The sequence below is a fragment of the Zeus faber genome (genome assembly GCF_960531495.2).
Source record: "Zeus faber genome assembly, chromosome: 7".
Taxonomy (NCBI): Eukaryota; Metazoa; Chordata; class Actinopteri; order Zeiformes; family Zeidae; genus Zeus; species Zeus faber.
Genome location: NC_137203.1, coordinates 1,389,403 through 1,406,730, shown reverse-complemented (window position 1 = coordinate 1,406,730; position 17,328 = coordinate 1,389,403). Strand labels below are relative to the sequence as shown.

At 43.5% G+C, this 17,328-nt stretch overlaps 2 protein-coding genes across 4 annotated transcripts; both read right to left on the bottom strand.

Annotated features, from left to right (window-relative positions):
• Positions 1-643: 643 nt before the first annotated feature.
• Positions 644-8,306, bottom strand: shld3 (shieldin complex subunit 3). 3 transcript variants are annotated; one of them, XM_080004422.1, is made up of 9 exons: positions 8,055-8,306; positions 7,488-7,547; positions 7,016-7,132; positions 6,152-6,359; positions 5,262-5,366; positions 4,472-4,697; positions 3,821-4,209; positions 3,286-3,477; positions 644-2,495 (listed from the first exon to the last, which is right to left on the bottom strand). In XM_080004422.1, exons 6-9 carry the CDS (start codon positions 4,659-4,661, stop codon positions 2,292-2,294), a joined length of 975 nt encoding a protein of 324 aa, XP_079860548.1. In that variant the 5' UTR covers positions 4,662-4,697; positions 5,262-5,366; positions 6,152-6,359; positions 7,016-7,132; positions 7,488-7,547; positions 8,055-8,306; the 3' UTR covers positions 644-2,291. The 3 variants fall into 3 exon arrangements, with proteins under 3 accessions (XP_079860548.1, XP_079860549.1, XP_079860550.1); XM_080004423.1 differs by lacking the exon at positions 7,016-7,132; XM_080004424.1 differs by lacking the exons at positions 7,016-7,132; positions 7,488-7,547; positions 8,055-8,306 and adding an exon at positions 6,445-6,509.
• Positions 8,307-10,164: 1,858 nt separating this feature from the next.
• Positions 10,165-16,559, bottom strand: LOC307233187 (serine/threonine-protein phosphatase 2A catalytic subunit beta isoform-like). Its single transcript, XM_080004426.1, has 8 exons — positions 16,177-16,559; positions 15,082-15,120; positions 14,584-14,754; positions 14,052-14,225; positions 13,263-13,352; positions 11,212-11,373; positions 10,933-11,051; positions 10,165-10,791 (listed from the first exon to the last, which is right to left on the bottom strand). Exons 1-8 carry the CDS (start codon positions 16,276-16,278, stop codon positions 10,719-10,721), a joined length of 930 nt encoding a protein of 309 aa, XP_079860552.1. The 5' UTR covers positions 16,279-16,559; the 3' UTR covers positions 10,165-10,718.
• Between the last annotated feature and the right edge of the window lie 769 nt (positions 16,560-17,328).

Below are 17,328 nucleotides of genomic sequence, written 5' to 3'. Positions count from 1 at the left end.
TGATCAATGACTAAATGTAATGTAATGTAATGATATCTTAAAATGTATTGAGTACCAATACCAGCCTTAACGCCAAGGGCAGTTAACTTCTCTGAAAGGGAAATTTATTATACGTCAACTCGTATAATGGAGCAGGTTAGAAGCCTTTATCTTACTGGTCACCAAGTTAGAGGCAGAGAGTTTCATCTGGTTTCCCCAAAGTGTGAAGGGCAAGGTTGTGTCAAGTCACAGAATTACCGGTTCATCTACCTGTGGTTTGGGCTACGGCGTGTGCGAGTCCTGCTGCCGGGGTGGTTAACCGAGCCAACCACGTTCTGACTGTGGCCTGCCGCGAGGTGCGGTAATTTCACTTTGAAGGGGCCGGATCGGCCGGCAAGCAGCTGACTCTGTTCTCTGCCTGGGAACAGCTCCCGGGTTCTTCTGAGGTTCTTCTGAGGTTGTGGCTGAATGTCTAATCAAATTAATCTTGTTGCACTCACTTTAATCACTTAGGCCTGTCTTTCATGGATCGGTTGAAAACAAGAAGGAAATAACAAAACATTGCCAAAAAAAAACAACCCCACAGTTTAGGAAAGAAAGAACACAATTATTCAGTTAAATGGCTGAAGCAGACTTTATAATAAAATTTAATTGCATGCGCAGACTTTGGCAAAAACAAAAATGACATCAAAACTTAAAATAAGAGTTACTGAGCTCAGGTGAGGTCCAGCCTGATGACACAATGGACATCGTGCTCTTTTGAACCCTGGCCAGAGGTGGGGTTTTGGCGTGTTCTCTTTTAAACTGGATGCTAATTCTTTAACTAGTGAATGTCATTTACTTTAAGCATAAGCCCCATAACTTCATACATTACGAGGCTCAAACCAATTAATGGTTTAAACAGTCTTGTGATAATATTCAAGACACACAAACATAAAATAAAACAATGATTCAAACATCCGTCATCCTTCAAAACCATTCTACCAGGAACACTAATTTGTGACTAATGAACTGTTAAGACGATTTCTAATTACTAACAAACATAATTTCTAACCTTACTAATGGCGAGTTATCTGAAGACTTGAAGTTAAATCAATGAATCAATATTCTACTGTGATTGAAGGTTTTTCTTTTTACAATTCAATAGTTAAATAAAGATATGTTATTCATATCAATTCATCTAATTTCATCATAACACGTAGGTGTGGCCGACAGGAAAGAGCAGTTTATATGTTGTATCCAATGTCGTGTTGGTCATACTATAGAATGATTTATTGCTTGCGTTTGTCGCAATATGGGTCTTAAAAAAATAATATAAAAATAAAAGTCGCAATTCGATTACTACTAGATGGCAGTGTGGCCATATGAAAGTTAATACATTTAAATGGTATTATTCTAACTTTGTCATTTTGCATCATACAGTGATGGGAGTTAGATCATTTTTGATAGAAACATCTGCAGAAATAATGTTACTTCAATTATTGACTGATTTGACATTGTTTCATTTTATTTCAGACTTCTTAACATGAGAAGATCCTGGTGGGGTTTTTCCTCAAAACTGTGTCCTGCGGACCAGATCCTCAGCGGGTTTGAAGGAAAGGATGTCGGTGGACGTGTGAGATATACGTTAATGGCAACCGTACAAGGGGCATACCAGCTCAGTCTCTGAAATAACAAACAGGGTAATTTGGTTATCATCACCTTTGTTGAGTCCTCCTGGGGTGAAGGTCCAAGTCTTTGTCTGGTGAGTCCCAATTGACACCTGTACCATTTGGCGATGAAGACAAGAGCTTTTACCCCCCAGGGGATCTCTCTGTAAGGGGGATTACAGAGGAGACAGTCTGGCTGTATCCAAATGTCTGTGGATATCTCATTGAATGCACCCAGGAACCAAATAGGGTAGTACTTGCTACACTTGTCATTAGAATACTTCTCCACATGCAAATCCATTATGCCTGTTGTTGTGGCTTCTTCTTCTTTCGCACTTTAATATGATGCTGCTTGCGCGCAAGTGAGTATGTACTTCCACTTACAAAGAGGATGTCAGTTGAGTAGGCGGTCCTTCAATACGGCCCAGACCACCTCCGAATGTGGTCTGAGCCGAGTGGATCTCAATGTGTCCTCAATGCATCTTGGGTGAGTTCACACCAGTACTTAGAGCTGTCCACTTGTGATCTGATCACCCAAGTCGCATTTTAATGGCAGGTGTATACAGGACCTAGGAAATATGGATTTTATAAAGTAATAATTTCCAATGACCAATGTTTTTTCCAGTGTTGCTCCTGTTGGGGTCAGGCCCCATCCTGTGGGGGTCAGAGGCTCAGGATGCTCCCCAGCCTCCCCACCGTCAGGCTGATCTCACCGTGGAGCTGCAGCTTTTCCTTCAGGTTCCTCCCGACGTGCTCAGCGTAGAGCAGGTCGCAGAACACCCAGATCTGCTGCTGCTCCCTGTGCACTGTGGCGTTGCACGTGGGCAGCGCACCACGCCCACCAACGTGCCGCAGCTCTCGCCAGACCTAGCGGTGAGAGACAAAAGGATTCAGTGTAAAGGGAAACAATTAGCAAGTGGAATAAATCTAACCAGTACTTCTCCCTCCACAGCTCAGAATTTTCATGGATTTGGTTTCATAACATCAGAAATGTTGATGCAAAAGGACTCATTCGACTCAAGGAAATATACTCAGCGTGCACTTTATTAAGTTCACCTGTACAATCCAATGTGATCCAATACACCAGCTCTGCCATAAATGTTGCTTTATGACGCCTATAATGTTCAGAGTTTTGTAGGCTGTCATAGAAGAGGTGTTAATTCAATGATATGTTTTAGCACGGAGGTCATGGGTGGTGGTGGTGGTGGTGGTGTTGTACTGAGCTGCATTATATTTAGAGGTATTTCTTATATTCTGTCCCCCTCATGTATGTCAATAGGGAGGATAAAAATAGCTACAGCAGAGCTGGTGTTTTGGATAACATTGGATTGTACAGGTGTACCTAATAAAGTGCACACTGAGTGTATCTCCTTTTGTCTGAATTATTAGAGTCCTTCTGCGTCAACATTTGTGATGATTACAGATGAATAAAATCGAACAAAATATTCATGTTGAAAATAAGACTTGGCTAAGAAAGTAAAACTGCACTCCAGGATTTGGAGCCAACCATGTCGATTTACTAATCAGCATCAACCCAGGACGTCCCACAGATGGATCAGCACAGGGCTAGAGGGAAAACATGCAAACCGGAATTCTACTTTCTGAACCTGGACTTCTCAAGCTCTTTCAGAATAAAAGCGGCTTCCTGTCTAGCAACCTGCTCCAAGCCGCCCGGCAACACCCAGTTGCTCTGTCCCATCACCCAGCGAGCTCTCTGATGGAGGTGGAGCCGGTGCCTCCAGACCAGCTTCTGGAGAAGCCTGGACAGAGACGGAGGACGCTGCAGCCTGACGCCATGCTGGACCAAGACACTCCACGACCTCCTGACCTCCCTGGGGGGCGGTGCCACCTGGAGGAGCAAGATGGAGCACGGTGCAGTGAAATGGTAAAATAACTCTGAAGGCTGCAAAACTGAGTAGGAAGGAAAAAACAGTAACAATCTAAATCAGAATTAAAATAGGTCCATTTATTTATTTATTATTATTATAAGACAGACATAAACTATGTATATAACACAATATAACACTTCAGTTCAGCAAAGAAATTGGGAGTGAAAAAAGCAGAAACTGTATGGGAACCAGAACAAATTCAAGGTATGGCGTTGAAAATGTTGCAGTGATGCACGGTCCTGGTCGTTACTCATTTGATGGTGATTTGTGTTAATACTGAGGATCCTGAACCATCGGCCTCACCTCCCCTTCTGCTTCCTGCTCCACGTTGTCATGGTGACGTTGCTGGGGTGGATTTTCGGGCGACAGCCAGGGAGCGTCTGCTCGAGCGTTTGGTTTTTCCGGGTGAAGGTCGCTGGAAGGTTCCGCCGAGCGGGGGACATGTTTGGGTTCCTGAGGTCTAGTCCTTTCTGTTTGCGTGTGAGGACGACCATCTTTAACATCCCGGGATCCAACTCCCACCGGCCTGCGCTGGGTCCCCTCTGCTCTGCTGGGGTTCCGAGGAGGTTCTGCAGGTTCTTCACATCCTGCGTTAGACGTCCATCGCTGGAGGACGGGGGTGGAGGTTTTGCCGTCTCTGTGTGCAGAGGCCTGCAGAGCGTGGCTTTCCTCCTGGAGCCGGTGATGGACAGCTGTGATGCCACAACAACAGCGTTATTCAAAGAGTTTGGATATGTTCTGAAGAAAGACAGCACAGTTCACTGCGATGAAGCTCCACTGCATGGTTAGACATTTTGAACAGACAAGACACTGTAAGATGATACAACACACACTGTGTTAAATGGTGAAGCTCCACCTGAGCTCCTCCACCACCACAGATCTCCATCCTCCATAATCCGATGACGGTCTCATGGAGACGGTACACCGGTACACCCCCTGTAACAGCCCCCTTACCTGGGCTGAGCATCGGGGCTGGTCTGGAGGGTCGGATGGGGAGCCAGCGGTCCCTGGAGGAGGGGAACCAGGGGCTGAAGGCTGGTGGAACCCGGGTGGGGAAGGTCTCCAGGACCCGCTCCGTCTGCCTCAGCAGAGCTCTGAGCTGCCCAGTGGGCGGCGGCTGGTGATGGAGAACCACCCTGTCCATGGAGAGCTGCTCAGAGTCTGCTCCGCAGGACGAGACCTGACGGAGTAAAGAAAGGATGAAGATCAGCAAATGGAGGCTTTTGACTTTGTTGGGTGATTCTCACAAAATGTTGGTTTCAAATATTCTAAACATGAAATCTTTAACCTAATAACCTCAATCTACCAGCGAATATTTTTGATATTTCATTGAAAGCAGACATGTTTCAAAATGATGTGGCAAACCTGAAAGAAAATAACGAATAGATTCTGCACATGCATTTAAAATCAAGCTACTATTTTTCCATCATATTAAATAAACACCTGTTGTGGTAATGATACACTGATTTCAAAAATGAGGTTGATGATTTCAGTATTGATAATACTGAAAGTACCGGGTTAGGGCAAGACTGAGGTACGGTTACAAACATAAAATTTAACTGTCGAAAATAAATGAGATAATATTGGCACAATCAGGGATTCAAGTTTAATTTAATTTTGCAGTTCAGATGTGTAGAATTTGCGCACAGCTAAAATATCAACAAATATCAACAAATATCAAGGTAGCTGTGGTAGGAGCAGGATAATCTACTGGTAGAAAACCAGTAAACAGCAGCTGATCTACCTGCTGTTCCGTTCTCTTGGGGCGGCTGCGTCGTCTTGAATATTTCCAATAACTTCTTCATATTTCAACAATGACAAACGCTGGTTCACAGCCAAAGTCAGGCGGCTGAGGTTGGAGAAGGAAGAGGTGTTCAGGAGTGGGGACAGAGACAGCTTTAAAGAGGCTGGGTAGAGGTGGAGCGAGGCAGTGAAAGAAGCTCAACAACTGGACCTGAAACCATCTTCACACCTAAGTTGGTGTGTATATGCAGGTGTTTTTAAACGCAGGTAAACCTGCTAAAATTGGCGGTTGACTCCATTCCCATTGCCAGTAGACGAGTAGACCTTTCTTTTTTTTTTTTTATCTGGTGTGCCATGAAAAGGGGCGTGTCATGCTGCCAGTGTGATTGGGAAAAAAAGCATCATGGAGTATCCACGCCCGCACCGGCAGCGCCCGAGCACGGGAGGAGCACGATTCGATTTTTTCAGATTTCAAACTGTAATTGTGACACGCCTGCTGCAGAGTCACTTGTCCCGAGAATTAATGCAGATTGTAACCTTTCCCACTAAAGACAAAAGCCAGATGTACGCAGGTGTAAAAAAGAGGTCTGAGAAGCTACGACGACTCTGCTGGTGCCTGGAAGGAGCTCACGCAGCTCAAACTGCAAACCAAGAGCCCGGTCCACGAACCACGCCCACCAGCCCTGACACCACGCCCCGCAACAGCTTCCACCTGCTCCACCTCCCCCACCACAGCGGGGAACTGGGCCTCTCAACAACTGCGCCGCCCCCCACCACCATGACGACTCTCACCATTCTTCAAAAGACACAAACCTTATCGTTCTATTTGAAATGTATGTTTCTTGCTACTGCACCGACACAAAGACAAACTCCTTGTACGTGTCCACTTACTTGGCGATAAAGGTGATTCTGATTTGCTTCTTGAATATGTTGAAGTGGATCATCTTCCTCGATTGATGATGGCATGTCTCCTTTTACCTGTTTCTTTCTTCTGTAATACCTTTTTGAGTTTTCCCGCCATTGTTTTTTCTTCTTTTCATGTTGCTTCTTTGTCAGATCTTGAGTTTTGATTTGACCATTTTGCTTTCGTTTTTGATATCTAGAAATGGAAAGGAGGCATGACATGAAATGTGTCTCAAAACATGGGAAGAATCTCAATGTTATCCTGTACAGGTACTACTCACTCAACTACCGAGTTCTGTTCCAACGACCAGGTCGTTAAGCTAATTAGTCCATAAACGAGGACCAGTGTTATTTCATGGTAAGGGGGCGTGGCTGCTATATATAGTATACACTGTATAGTGTATATAGTATATATGGTGTATATAGTATGTGTGTGTATATATATATATATAATATATATATATATATATATATATATATATATATATATATATATATACACACACACACACATACATATACACACACACACACACACACACACACACAGTAGTATATATGGTGTATATAGTAGATATATAGTGTTTATAGTGTATGTAGTGTATAAAGGGTGATGAGATGCTTGGTATTGTACACAGCGCACAATACAGACTGGTGGTCGTCTGAAACGCTCTTTAAACAGGTTGTTAAGGGAGGAGTTCCTGTATTATGGACTGCATGGCCTACAGAATGTGTGTATGACTTCCTACAAACACCGTATGAGGGCATAGGTTTCCTATAGACCATATATATATATATATATATATATATATATATATATATATGAATGAGTCCTGCTGTAACCTCTCCAACCTCTCTCTCTCCTTCCTTCTGTATTCTTCCAGCAGTTCTGGGTTGGTGTAAACTTTTTCTCTGAATTTTGACAATCTAGCCTTCGCTAAAGCTTTCTCTCTGTCACTTGCTGACTGCCTGCAATGAAACAGGACAAAAAGCAAAATATCAACAGTTAGTAAATAATATTTAAATAAATAATTCATTATGTATATTTATAAATATAGTCTGTATGATTAAATTCTTATTAGTGAAACAGAAGTTTTCTCTAACACACCTGGTCTTAAATTGAGGCAAAACAAATGAGCAGATTTGTACTCAATGAACATAATTACACATGAATTAAGTATAGTTTCATAATAAATATTAAATCAAACACGTTTCTAAATGTGGAAAACTACCTGTATCGGTAATGATGATCAATAGTGTGGTGTACGCAGTCTGATAAAATAAAGTTTAACTCTTAACTGGAAAAATACTGAGACCTTCTTACCCGGGTGCCATCTTGAAGGTAGAACAGCCATTTATTTTTCTCAGAATATTCCACTTTAGTCTGTTTAAATACAACATAATAACATAAACACAAACACAAACATAATAACATACATTCAGACAGGGCAGGGCACGATGCGCGAATGAGGACTTCAGCAGAAAATGAAATCAAATACAAAATAATTCATTACTATGATGAAATTACACTTTGTGCAAGGTAGAGAGCACTACTATCTTTATTAGGATATTTTAGTTTTATAAATCAATTGCATGTTTTATATTTAAAATTATTACACTAGGATATATTTTAGTAGCTGCACGTTACTCTTGTCTTACTCCACCAGTTAAATTATTTGACAGTTGAAGTAAACAACAAGACTGAAGCAGGTAATTCCCACCTCTCCCGTGGGACTTGAACGCAGCATTATACACGAACCAAATGCTAACGGTAGCTAGCCGAGTGGGAAATAACCGCACGTTTGCGCGCTAATGCTCATAATCCACCTTGACAATTTATTAACCGAGTAAATGTGTGAGGTGAATGATCGGCGTCTACAATAACACAAACCTTTACACGGGGATTTATTCCAAAATGAGCCCGTCACTCAGGAGAGACATGCTAACGAGCTAGCGAGCTAACGTGGGTTGGCGCGGCTCTGGGGCCGTTCGGCGAAGTCCCGTGAAATCTCGCGATGCTTAGAGCGAGGGCGAAGGGGCTCGATCCTCACAAGCTGCTCGTTTGGTGTCGATCCCCTTGAAAACGATAATATTGTTTTTGATCATATTATTATGGATGATAAAACGATGAGATCGAACCCAGAACGTGGGCGGCTGCGTCACTTCCAAACGCGTTCCTCGGCTGTCACGTGACCGCGCAAGCCTACGTGACGTAAGAAGCGAGCGCACGGTCCGCGCAGGCGCACTGCCGCACACTTCCGCGTCCTCCAGCGTGGGAATGAAAAGGTAAACAAATAAAATGGCGACGTCCTCGTGTTTTGGTTTCTGAGCTGACGTGCGCGTCGTGTTCTGGTCAGTTGATAAGCAAATCTTTCACAAAATGTATCATATTTATGTTGTCATTATTATTATGATTATTTAATCATAGTATTTCTGAAAACACTGGACTATTTGTACAGCACAAACATTTTGATTGAATTGTACTCATTTACTTTTGTGATAAATGTGTTATTAATGGTTCTCATGTGTCATATGATTTGCTATTAAGTGTAATGTTTTGTTTTTCTTTCGAAAGATGAACATGCTTTACTGAAAATCACATTAGGAAATGATAGGTTGGTAATGATAATTGGTATGGGGAAGTAAACAATGTAGTTTTCAGTATATGTTATAATATAGTTTTACTACATCAGTCCTACAGATTTACGAAGTCTATACCTGCAATAGTTATCCAAATTGTCTGGCTTCTTAATTTGTCATTTAGGAATAGAAAAGTAATTTTACATAATAAAAGTCAAGCTCACCAGAACAAGTTCATATTAAATACATAAAACTAATAAAACTGATTCTGATATTGATGTTGTTAAAAAAACAAAACTATAAGTTTTATTTAATTTAGATTTATGAACTCTGATAAAATTGCCAAATATGTCCAATACATGACAACATCAAACCCTCTTTCACATTTCTTGGTATTGACTGCCCCGGTTAAAGTTCCAGGTCCAGCCTGGCGGCCATTCTCCAGTTGAAAGAGTCTGGTGCTCGAAACCGTCAAACCCACCGACACAAATGAATGACAATTATATTGGGGGCAGTCCCCACACACTGTGTTTCAAGTTTGAACCGCGGACCATATCTGTAAGGAGGCATTAGTAAAGGGGTTTTTTTCTGAAGGAAGGAGCCAGAGCAACAGAGTGAAGGGGCCTGAAGTGATGGAGCAGAGCGCTTTGTGACATCATCACATATGGTGTAAAAACGTTTGTGCAGAGTATGACTCTGAAGGAGCTTCACATAGGACACAGTGCGCGCTGTGCTCTAAACTCCATTGGTTGTTCTGTGCAGATCTGTGGCACAGCTCAAAAGTCTGTTTACAGAAGTGTGCTCTTTCCCACACAATCAGCAGTTAAGAAAGCGCTCCAAGTTTGTATTGGGTCGAGATGAGACAGCACAAAGTATGCTGTGTACCATGGGAACTCGGAAAACTAATTTGTCGGTGGGAAGTGATGCTGTTTCAAATGATTGCAAGAAAGGCAACACATTTGAAGTTAACGGAGTTCCCAGGTCATGTTGTAGTGGTAGTAGTACCTTAGTTATGTCTTGACGTTCTGGACTATTATCCGTCAACATTGCACATACTGTAAGACTTTATATTGAACATGTGCACATTCCTGCACACTGCACAGCTTTATTTTACATATTCTTATATTTTACTCATTGTTTTACATTTCATGGATGCATCGAGTACCAAGACATTCGTTGTACGTGTAAACTTAGTTGGCAAAGATGATTCTGATCGTTTCCGTTTTTTGGCTTTCACATTTGTGCAATTGCTGCGACGCACCCCGTGCATTGCTGCCTGCAGCTTTATTTAATAAATGAATACAGTCTGCTTATTTACATAAATCATAAGGCAGTCCATATTATTTATCAAACCGTTTCCATGATCAGTCAGTACAAAGCATTTCTCGCACATTCCCTGAGAGAGCACGCAGAGTCGGGTGGTTCGTCAACAGTTCGTGTTTATTCCTTTGTCTTTATTCAAATTACAGTAATATACTTGCTGAGATGACCAGCGGCTGCCCTGACAGCTGTACTACTTTAAGCAATCATTTTTTAAAGGATTTTTTTTGAAGATTTTTTTCTTTTATCATCTTGCAATGGTAAAGCACATGGAGATGTGTGTGGGGTGTCAGGTCGGTAGGGTTATATTTCTGGTCTAAAAACAAAAAATAAAATGAAAAAAAAAAAAAAAAAAAGATAAACCTTGCGTCGTAAATGTTAAGGACTAGAATATGGCACGTTTGGTCCACGGTGAATTTCAACATTTTCTAACATGTAAAACAAAATGAGACTGGTTTTATCAGCTGATTGTGAGTGACGTGGTTTGTCAGAAGCACAGCGTTATGACAGCGAGGGGGGGGGGGGCTTAGCTCCGCCCACACACCATCCATTCAGCCAATCACAGGGCTCTATTCACTCCCTGGTGAAGTTTACTTTAGTTTTTTATCTATAGGGGCGGAGCTTTGTGGATGATGACAGGGATGGCTTTGGACATTCACAGGAAGTAGTCAGGAGTGCGTCTGGTCACATGGGGCTCTCCACGGCGAGGGGCGGGGTCAAACTGCAGGCTGGGGGGGGATAAGTTACAATAAGCGCTCAATGGGATGCAGATTACCATGGCAACCGCTGGTTTCCACCAATCGGAGGCCCGGTTCACCATTCCCAAAACTTGTATTTAAAGCTCCGGTTTGTGAGTGGTTTCTACTTACAAAGAGTATTTGAGGGTGTCGTCCAGTTCCATGATGGCCGCCTGGTTTCCACAGCGATAGCAGTAGTTGGGAGCACTGAAGATGGTCACCACGTTCTTATCGTGGCCCCAGTTGTAACCCTGCGGGGGGTGAGGTCGTGTCACTGAACGGCATCAACTCAGGTCTGATCTGAGATCAGTTCAGGCCGATTCTCTGGTCTGGATTTCAATCACATGCGTTACACGTACGACACATTTCAAATTCAACATGTGCAGCGGCTGCGAGCCAGACGGGCCGTACCTCCATGACCAGCTGGTGGGCTCGAGACACCAGGGTGAGGCCGTTGGCGTGGTTGAAGGTCTCGGAGATGTCCTGGCCGAAGGTGTAGCCGGCTCCGCGGGGGGAGATGCCCCAGCCTCCACGGTCGTCAGGGTCCGACCAGAGCAGGTCGCACATGGGACCCTGCGCACGCACAGTGACGTTGACAAGTTGGATTTAATAAATAACTATGAATAAAAATAACTACTGATCATGTGACAACACCGTGGACTCATCTCAACCAGGGAACAGAACTTCAACGTTTGATATCAACAGAAAAACAGATCATTGACCTGATGATGTGGATGACATTGACTTTAGTTCAGCATCAGAGGAAAAGACATTTTAACAGCTCCACTACATATCACTGTGTCCAGAGAGAGAAGTCTTGGGGAAACTTTGGTCTATTTTCATGACTTCATGAAGCGCGTGGCAACAAAAAGCAGAAAAATATGAAAAATTATGTTTAAAAACAAAATAATTCACGACCCAATCCATGCACACAGTTTGTGTAAATGACTGGAAAAAGGTTTAGGTATTTAATTTTAATGACAAACATGGTCTTCAACATTCAAATGAACAATGTGATGAATATTCATATTTAACAAGTTTGCTGTAATGTTTGGAATCTGAGCAGCACATTCCACATGAAGAAGCAGGGTTTATGAATCTAACTGATTATCGCAGAACTATCAAACCATTCCTGTTTGGCAGCTCAGTGTCGTAAAACTCGGTCACGTGTCCAAAAACAATTTATTTTACTGGACAAATTTGAACCTCGGATTGTAGCAGTGGTCGACCGATATGACTTTAATAATGACAGACATTTAGATAACAGGGCGGCCCACGACCAGTATATAATGCGGAGTTGTTTCGTTTTTTTTTTTGCATCTGATAAAATACAACTTAATAACAAATGAGACAAGATTGCTGAAGTTAAATAAACATTTATTTAACACGAATGTTATTGTCTCCATTGTCTCTGCAGTGCACTTATTTAAAATAAAATAATGTATTAACTAAATAAATATCTACAAGTAATCAAAGAACTAAGCTTTATAAAAAACAACTTATGAATGAAAAATAAATTAAACGATAAAAATGAATAAATATATATAAACAGCGTCTGGTTTCCCCGTTCCAGAAGTGCAGGATTTATTATTTACAAGTTTAGTATTTACACAAAAACATCCAGTTTCGTCCCCACTGTCAGCACAGCGGGGCCAGAGTTTTTGTTTTGTTATTTAAACCGTGAAGGGGCATCAAGCAGTGGGTTTGTGACCAGAACGCATCAGAACGCCCACGACGCTGCGCTCCGTTCCCTTATTGACTCAAGACCAGAAGGAACCGTGGTGTGTTTAAAATGCGTTTCATACAAGTTATGAAACACACAAATATATAGATCTATAATAGATAATAAAAGACAGTGAAAACTCCACAGGAATGCACACACGGTGCAGCGCTGCTTGGACGAGAAAAATCTAACTCCACCCAAATTCTGAGTTAGGTTTACGTTTTGCCTCCATTGTGAAGTATTTCCAAAGTGCCCTCCTGCTGTTTCCTCTGACACCACAACAAATGAACGAGACAGTGGTGAGAGGAGGCTGTGGGCGCTGCAGCGGCTGTGACTCGCTGTCAGAGAGAAGAGAGAGACAGGAAGCAGCTGCTACTGAAATATCCATAGTACAGCAAATGAAACTCAAATATTCAGTGCCCCTGCTAACGATATAGGTACCAGATGTGCTCAGCCTGGCAGATCGGCTCGTGTGGGTGATCCGAGGGAAACAAATCCTGCAGCGCAATGAACACGAGGACCGACACGGCTATGTTTTGTAACACACGCACGTCAGTGAACCATCAACCCGACTTTACACTGTTATTTTTTAATTGTATATAGTGTTGCTTCAAATTCACTTTCAAGTCCCAGAACTGAAATTCTGATTCTTGTTCATGTAGACGACAAGTCGAGCTGGAGACAAAGAGCCTGGGGGTGAGCAGCTGACACCAGCTGACTGCTGTACAGTATGTCCTACCTCGTGTGGAACCTCCTGCAGACGATCCAGAGCTCGTATGTGATCCAGAGTGTCGATGGACGGAGACAAACCTCCATGAAGACAGAAGATCTGGAGATAGAGACAGGAAGTTAAGGCGGAGCTACAAGTGTCTCTCTGTCCGTCTCTTCAATTCAATACACTTATCAGGATGTCGGTTTACTCAATATTTGGTGTTTCTAAAGTGCTAGCAGCTGAAAACATGCAGGTTTTTCCACCCCCCTTGAAGTTCTGCAGTTTGGTGTGGAGGTTATCAAATGTTTCATAGAGAGATGAACATTAAAAGGCGGGGGCATACTTAAAAAGTACAACTTTTTGACCAAAAAGACGTGTTCAGAACAAGAGAGGAAAATGACGACACTGTAATTTGGGTTCTGTGTTTTGGGTGCAAGCCCCCAAGGTGAACTTTGTCTTTACTCGCTCTAAGCACCCCCCCTCCCCCACGGGACAGACTTCAACCTCCTTTTTGTTTTAATGTTTCTCATCTTTACATAAACCAAGTCACTCCCTTTCACTGCCGCCAGCTTTTTTGTTTTCTTTTCTATTCCCGGTAACTCGCGCTGGAAGTAGGTGCCATAGAACGCACTGTGCGCCCCCTAGTGGCAAAGCATGATATATAAAGAAGTAAACAGTTGTTGAGCATTCTGACACCGTGTTCTGGGACATGTTCTCTGGTAGTTCTTATATCTTTTAAAATATGCTCCCACCTTTAAAATTCACCTGCTGGAGACCCCCCTCCCTCACCGCCCCCTCCTTCCTCTCCCTCCCTACCTGTCCGTCTACGAGGGCGGTGAGCGGCAGGTAGTCGAACAGGTCTGTGAAGTACTTCCACACGTTGGCGTTCCCGTACTTCCTGAGACACTCGTCATAGAATCCATAGACCTGCGTGATCTGTCGCGATTCGTGGTTCCCTCGCAAGATGGTGATTCTCTCCTGGAAACGCACCTGAAAACACCAACGAAGCGTCACAAAAACACAACCACCTCCCCACAGTCAAACTGCAGTACAAGAAAACATCAAACCATGTGACAAGTGGCACAAACACAACTTCAGAATTATTCTCAGCGCTGCGCACGGGGTTGCCGCTGGAAGGATCTCACTGTTTCATCTCCATACAACGGATCATGATTCAATATCGATTACATTTGATATTGATGAGACCCCGATATGATTAGCGTATTTAAACATTTTACACATCAGAATTACTTCCATCTGACATGGATTATAAAAATATCTCTGTAGAAAATTCAGTCTGATACAGAAATGTAATATGATAATTCCTTAGTGAGAAGCGGCAGGTTACCTTTAGTGTGACGAGCAGCGTGACCGTCTCCACAGAGTAGTAGCCTCTGTCAACGTAGTCACCCATGAACAGGTAGTTGGTGTCGGGCGACTTCCCCCCGATCTTGAACAGCTCCATCAGGTCGTGGAACTGACCGTGCACGTCGCCACACACCGTCACAGGGCATCGCACCTGAGACGCAAACAGACGCACGTTACAACCGCTGCACGCACCAGCCCGAGTGCCACAGGGACCGTTTTCAGACCGGTACCACATTCCATAAAAATAACGACATTTTCACAAATACTGACATGTCATAATAAATGTAACAGTCAATTACTTTTGAAGACCCTGTGTTTATTATTTTTCAGTAACTGACTAACTGTGATGTAGGAATACCCAAATAAGCTCATTATTAGTGGCATATTTGTTCCCAGTGCCAACCAACAACATCCTATGCTGTATTTAGGTCACCCCTGTTGACCCCACCCCATTGCAGTGCATTATGGGACGTCTCACCTCCTGAACGTTCGACTCCTTGGTGAGAATCTCCTTAGCCTGGGGAACACACGTACAAAAGGGTTAAGCAGGTCGAGATAAAGCTTATTTACAGGCAATAATCGCTGGGATGCATCAAAGTGGAAAGACACTGTGTGATTTCATATTTACATCCTCCATCTTTTCCAAACGCTGTTTCGTTTTATTAAGTGAGTTGTATCTGCCCTGTGTTTCAACCCAGTTCCATCGGTCAGATTATTATTAACTTCCATCTAATATTTTCTGAATTCAGATCAATAACTATGAGCATCTGGTGCCCCACACGCCACACCTATTGATAATATCGATGATCAGTGCTGTCATGTGCTCAGTTTGACGATACAATCGTGCTGTAAGCTCCACTACCAGGGGAGCTGGACATGGACCATAGCGCTTTGTGTTCTGTCGGTGCTGCATCCAGGAGGAGCAGGACACAGGTCCAAGTTCAGGGATCTGCTCATCAACAGCTGAGACAACACGACGAGGAGAGGGCCGAGGCTTCACGTCCCACCGCCCGCCCTGTCCGAGCCACAGCACCGGGCGGGACGTGTTCGAGCCTCGGGTTCAAACTCTAACGTGTGGAGTTCAGCTGATTAAAAGCTATTTCACGGTGGTTGTCCCCGAAGCCGCCGAACCGGTTTGTCGTTGGGCAACGCGGGGTCGTGGTTGATCGATATCGGCAGACCCATTTCGATTCGGTTGAACTGATCCGATCGGAACCTGGTTGTGATCACTGATCATTACAAACCCTATTAACACAAACGCAGAAAAGCGGGCCCGTCTATTTCCTGGATAATACCGACTGGTTGCAAACGAAAACAGAAAACCGCCAAATGCGACACCTCCCAAAGCTCTTAAAGTGTTCTTTTTCGTTATATCGACTTTATTCACATAATTTGAGGCGTACTTCTGGTCGAAAACAACACCAAGTTACCGGCACATATTCGCTGAATCTGGGGCAGCGGCCTCCTCGTCGCCGCTCCCAGGAATTAGTCACGGCCCATTTCGCAATCTAGGCCGCGACATAATTCATCCAAATGATAAAAACATGACGCGCACACGGGACCGGGGTCTCACCTTCTCACACAGCGTCCGGACCTGGTTCTCCGTCAGCTGCTTGCACTCGTTAAGCTGCTCGATCCACTGGTCCAGCTCTTTAGTGAAACACTTGTCGTCCATGGCGGCGGTCGCCTGCTAAGCTAAGCTAAACTGAGCTAGCTGGTTAGCCTCTTTTCCGTTAGCCTTAGCTCGCCGTATTGTTAGCCCCGCGAAAACCGCGTCCCAATTCTACGATAAGACGGATATTTAAATGGCGACTTGTTACCCTTCTATCATCATAAATACTTATTCGACGGCGGCTGGTGTTTGAAACGCGTGCTGGGTTACATTGGGGGTTCGGCGGATCGAAAGTCCCCGATGCGGCAGAACGTCCGGCGGGATGAGGCAGCGTCACAAGGCTAGCCCGGTGCTAAAGGAGCTAGCCACCATAACATACGGGGACTTTTTGAGCGGTCGGTGGGCCGGGTGGTGCGCCCCCAGTGGAGGGAGAGGGAACGGCCCGAAGCACAGCCCGCTGTTCATACATAGAATTAGAAGAAAAGATGTCGAAATGAAAACTCACTCTGTGGTTTAATTTGTGTTCAGGTGTCTTTTTAATTTATCAAATATCATATTCGTATATATATATATACATATCTCCTTTATTTAACCAGGTAAAAAGTCTCATTGAGATTAAAATCTTTTTCCAGAGTGACGCGGCCCAAGGGAGCGGCATAAACATTGTTACAGCAATAAACACAGATAATACAAACAGACAAATACATCTAGTGAACACAACATCCAGTTCAAATGCAATACAAGGTCAAGGACGAGAATCCAGGTATGATGCATAAACAGGTACACATTTTCTAAAGTGATTTCAGTGAAAATTGAGGAGCAATCACATTGACCAACAATATTATTTAAACAATCCTTTAAAATTGATTGGAATTCTTCCGCAGTGATGAGTTGAGACAATTTCAGGCCATTCTGTACACTATTCCAGGAAGAAGCGGCAGCAAATCTTTAAAAGCATTTTTTGCCTAATTCAGTTCTGACTCTGAATATGGTGCGAGCGCACGCCATATTCATTTAGGTTTTTACACATGTATGTGCATACAGTACACAGAGTACAGTGGTGCACCACGCTACCACAGACAGTAATAAAAGGTGAAGCACAGTGATAGTGAC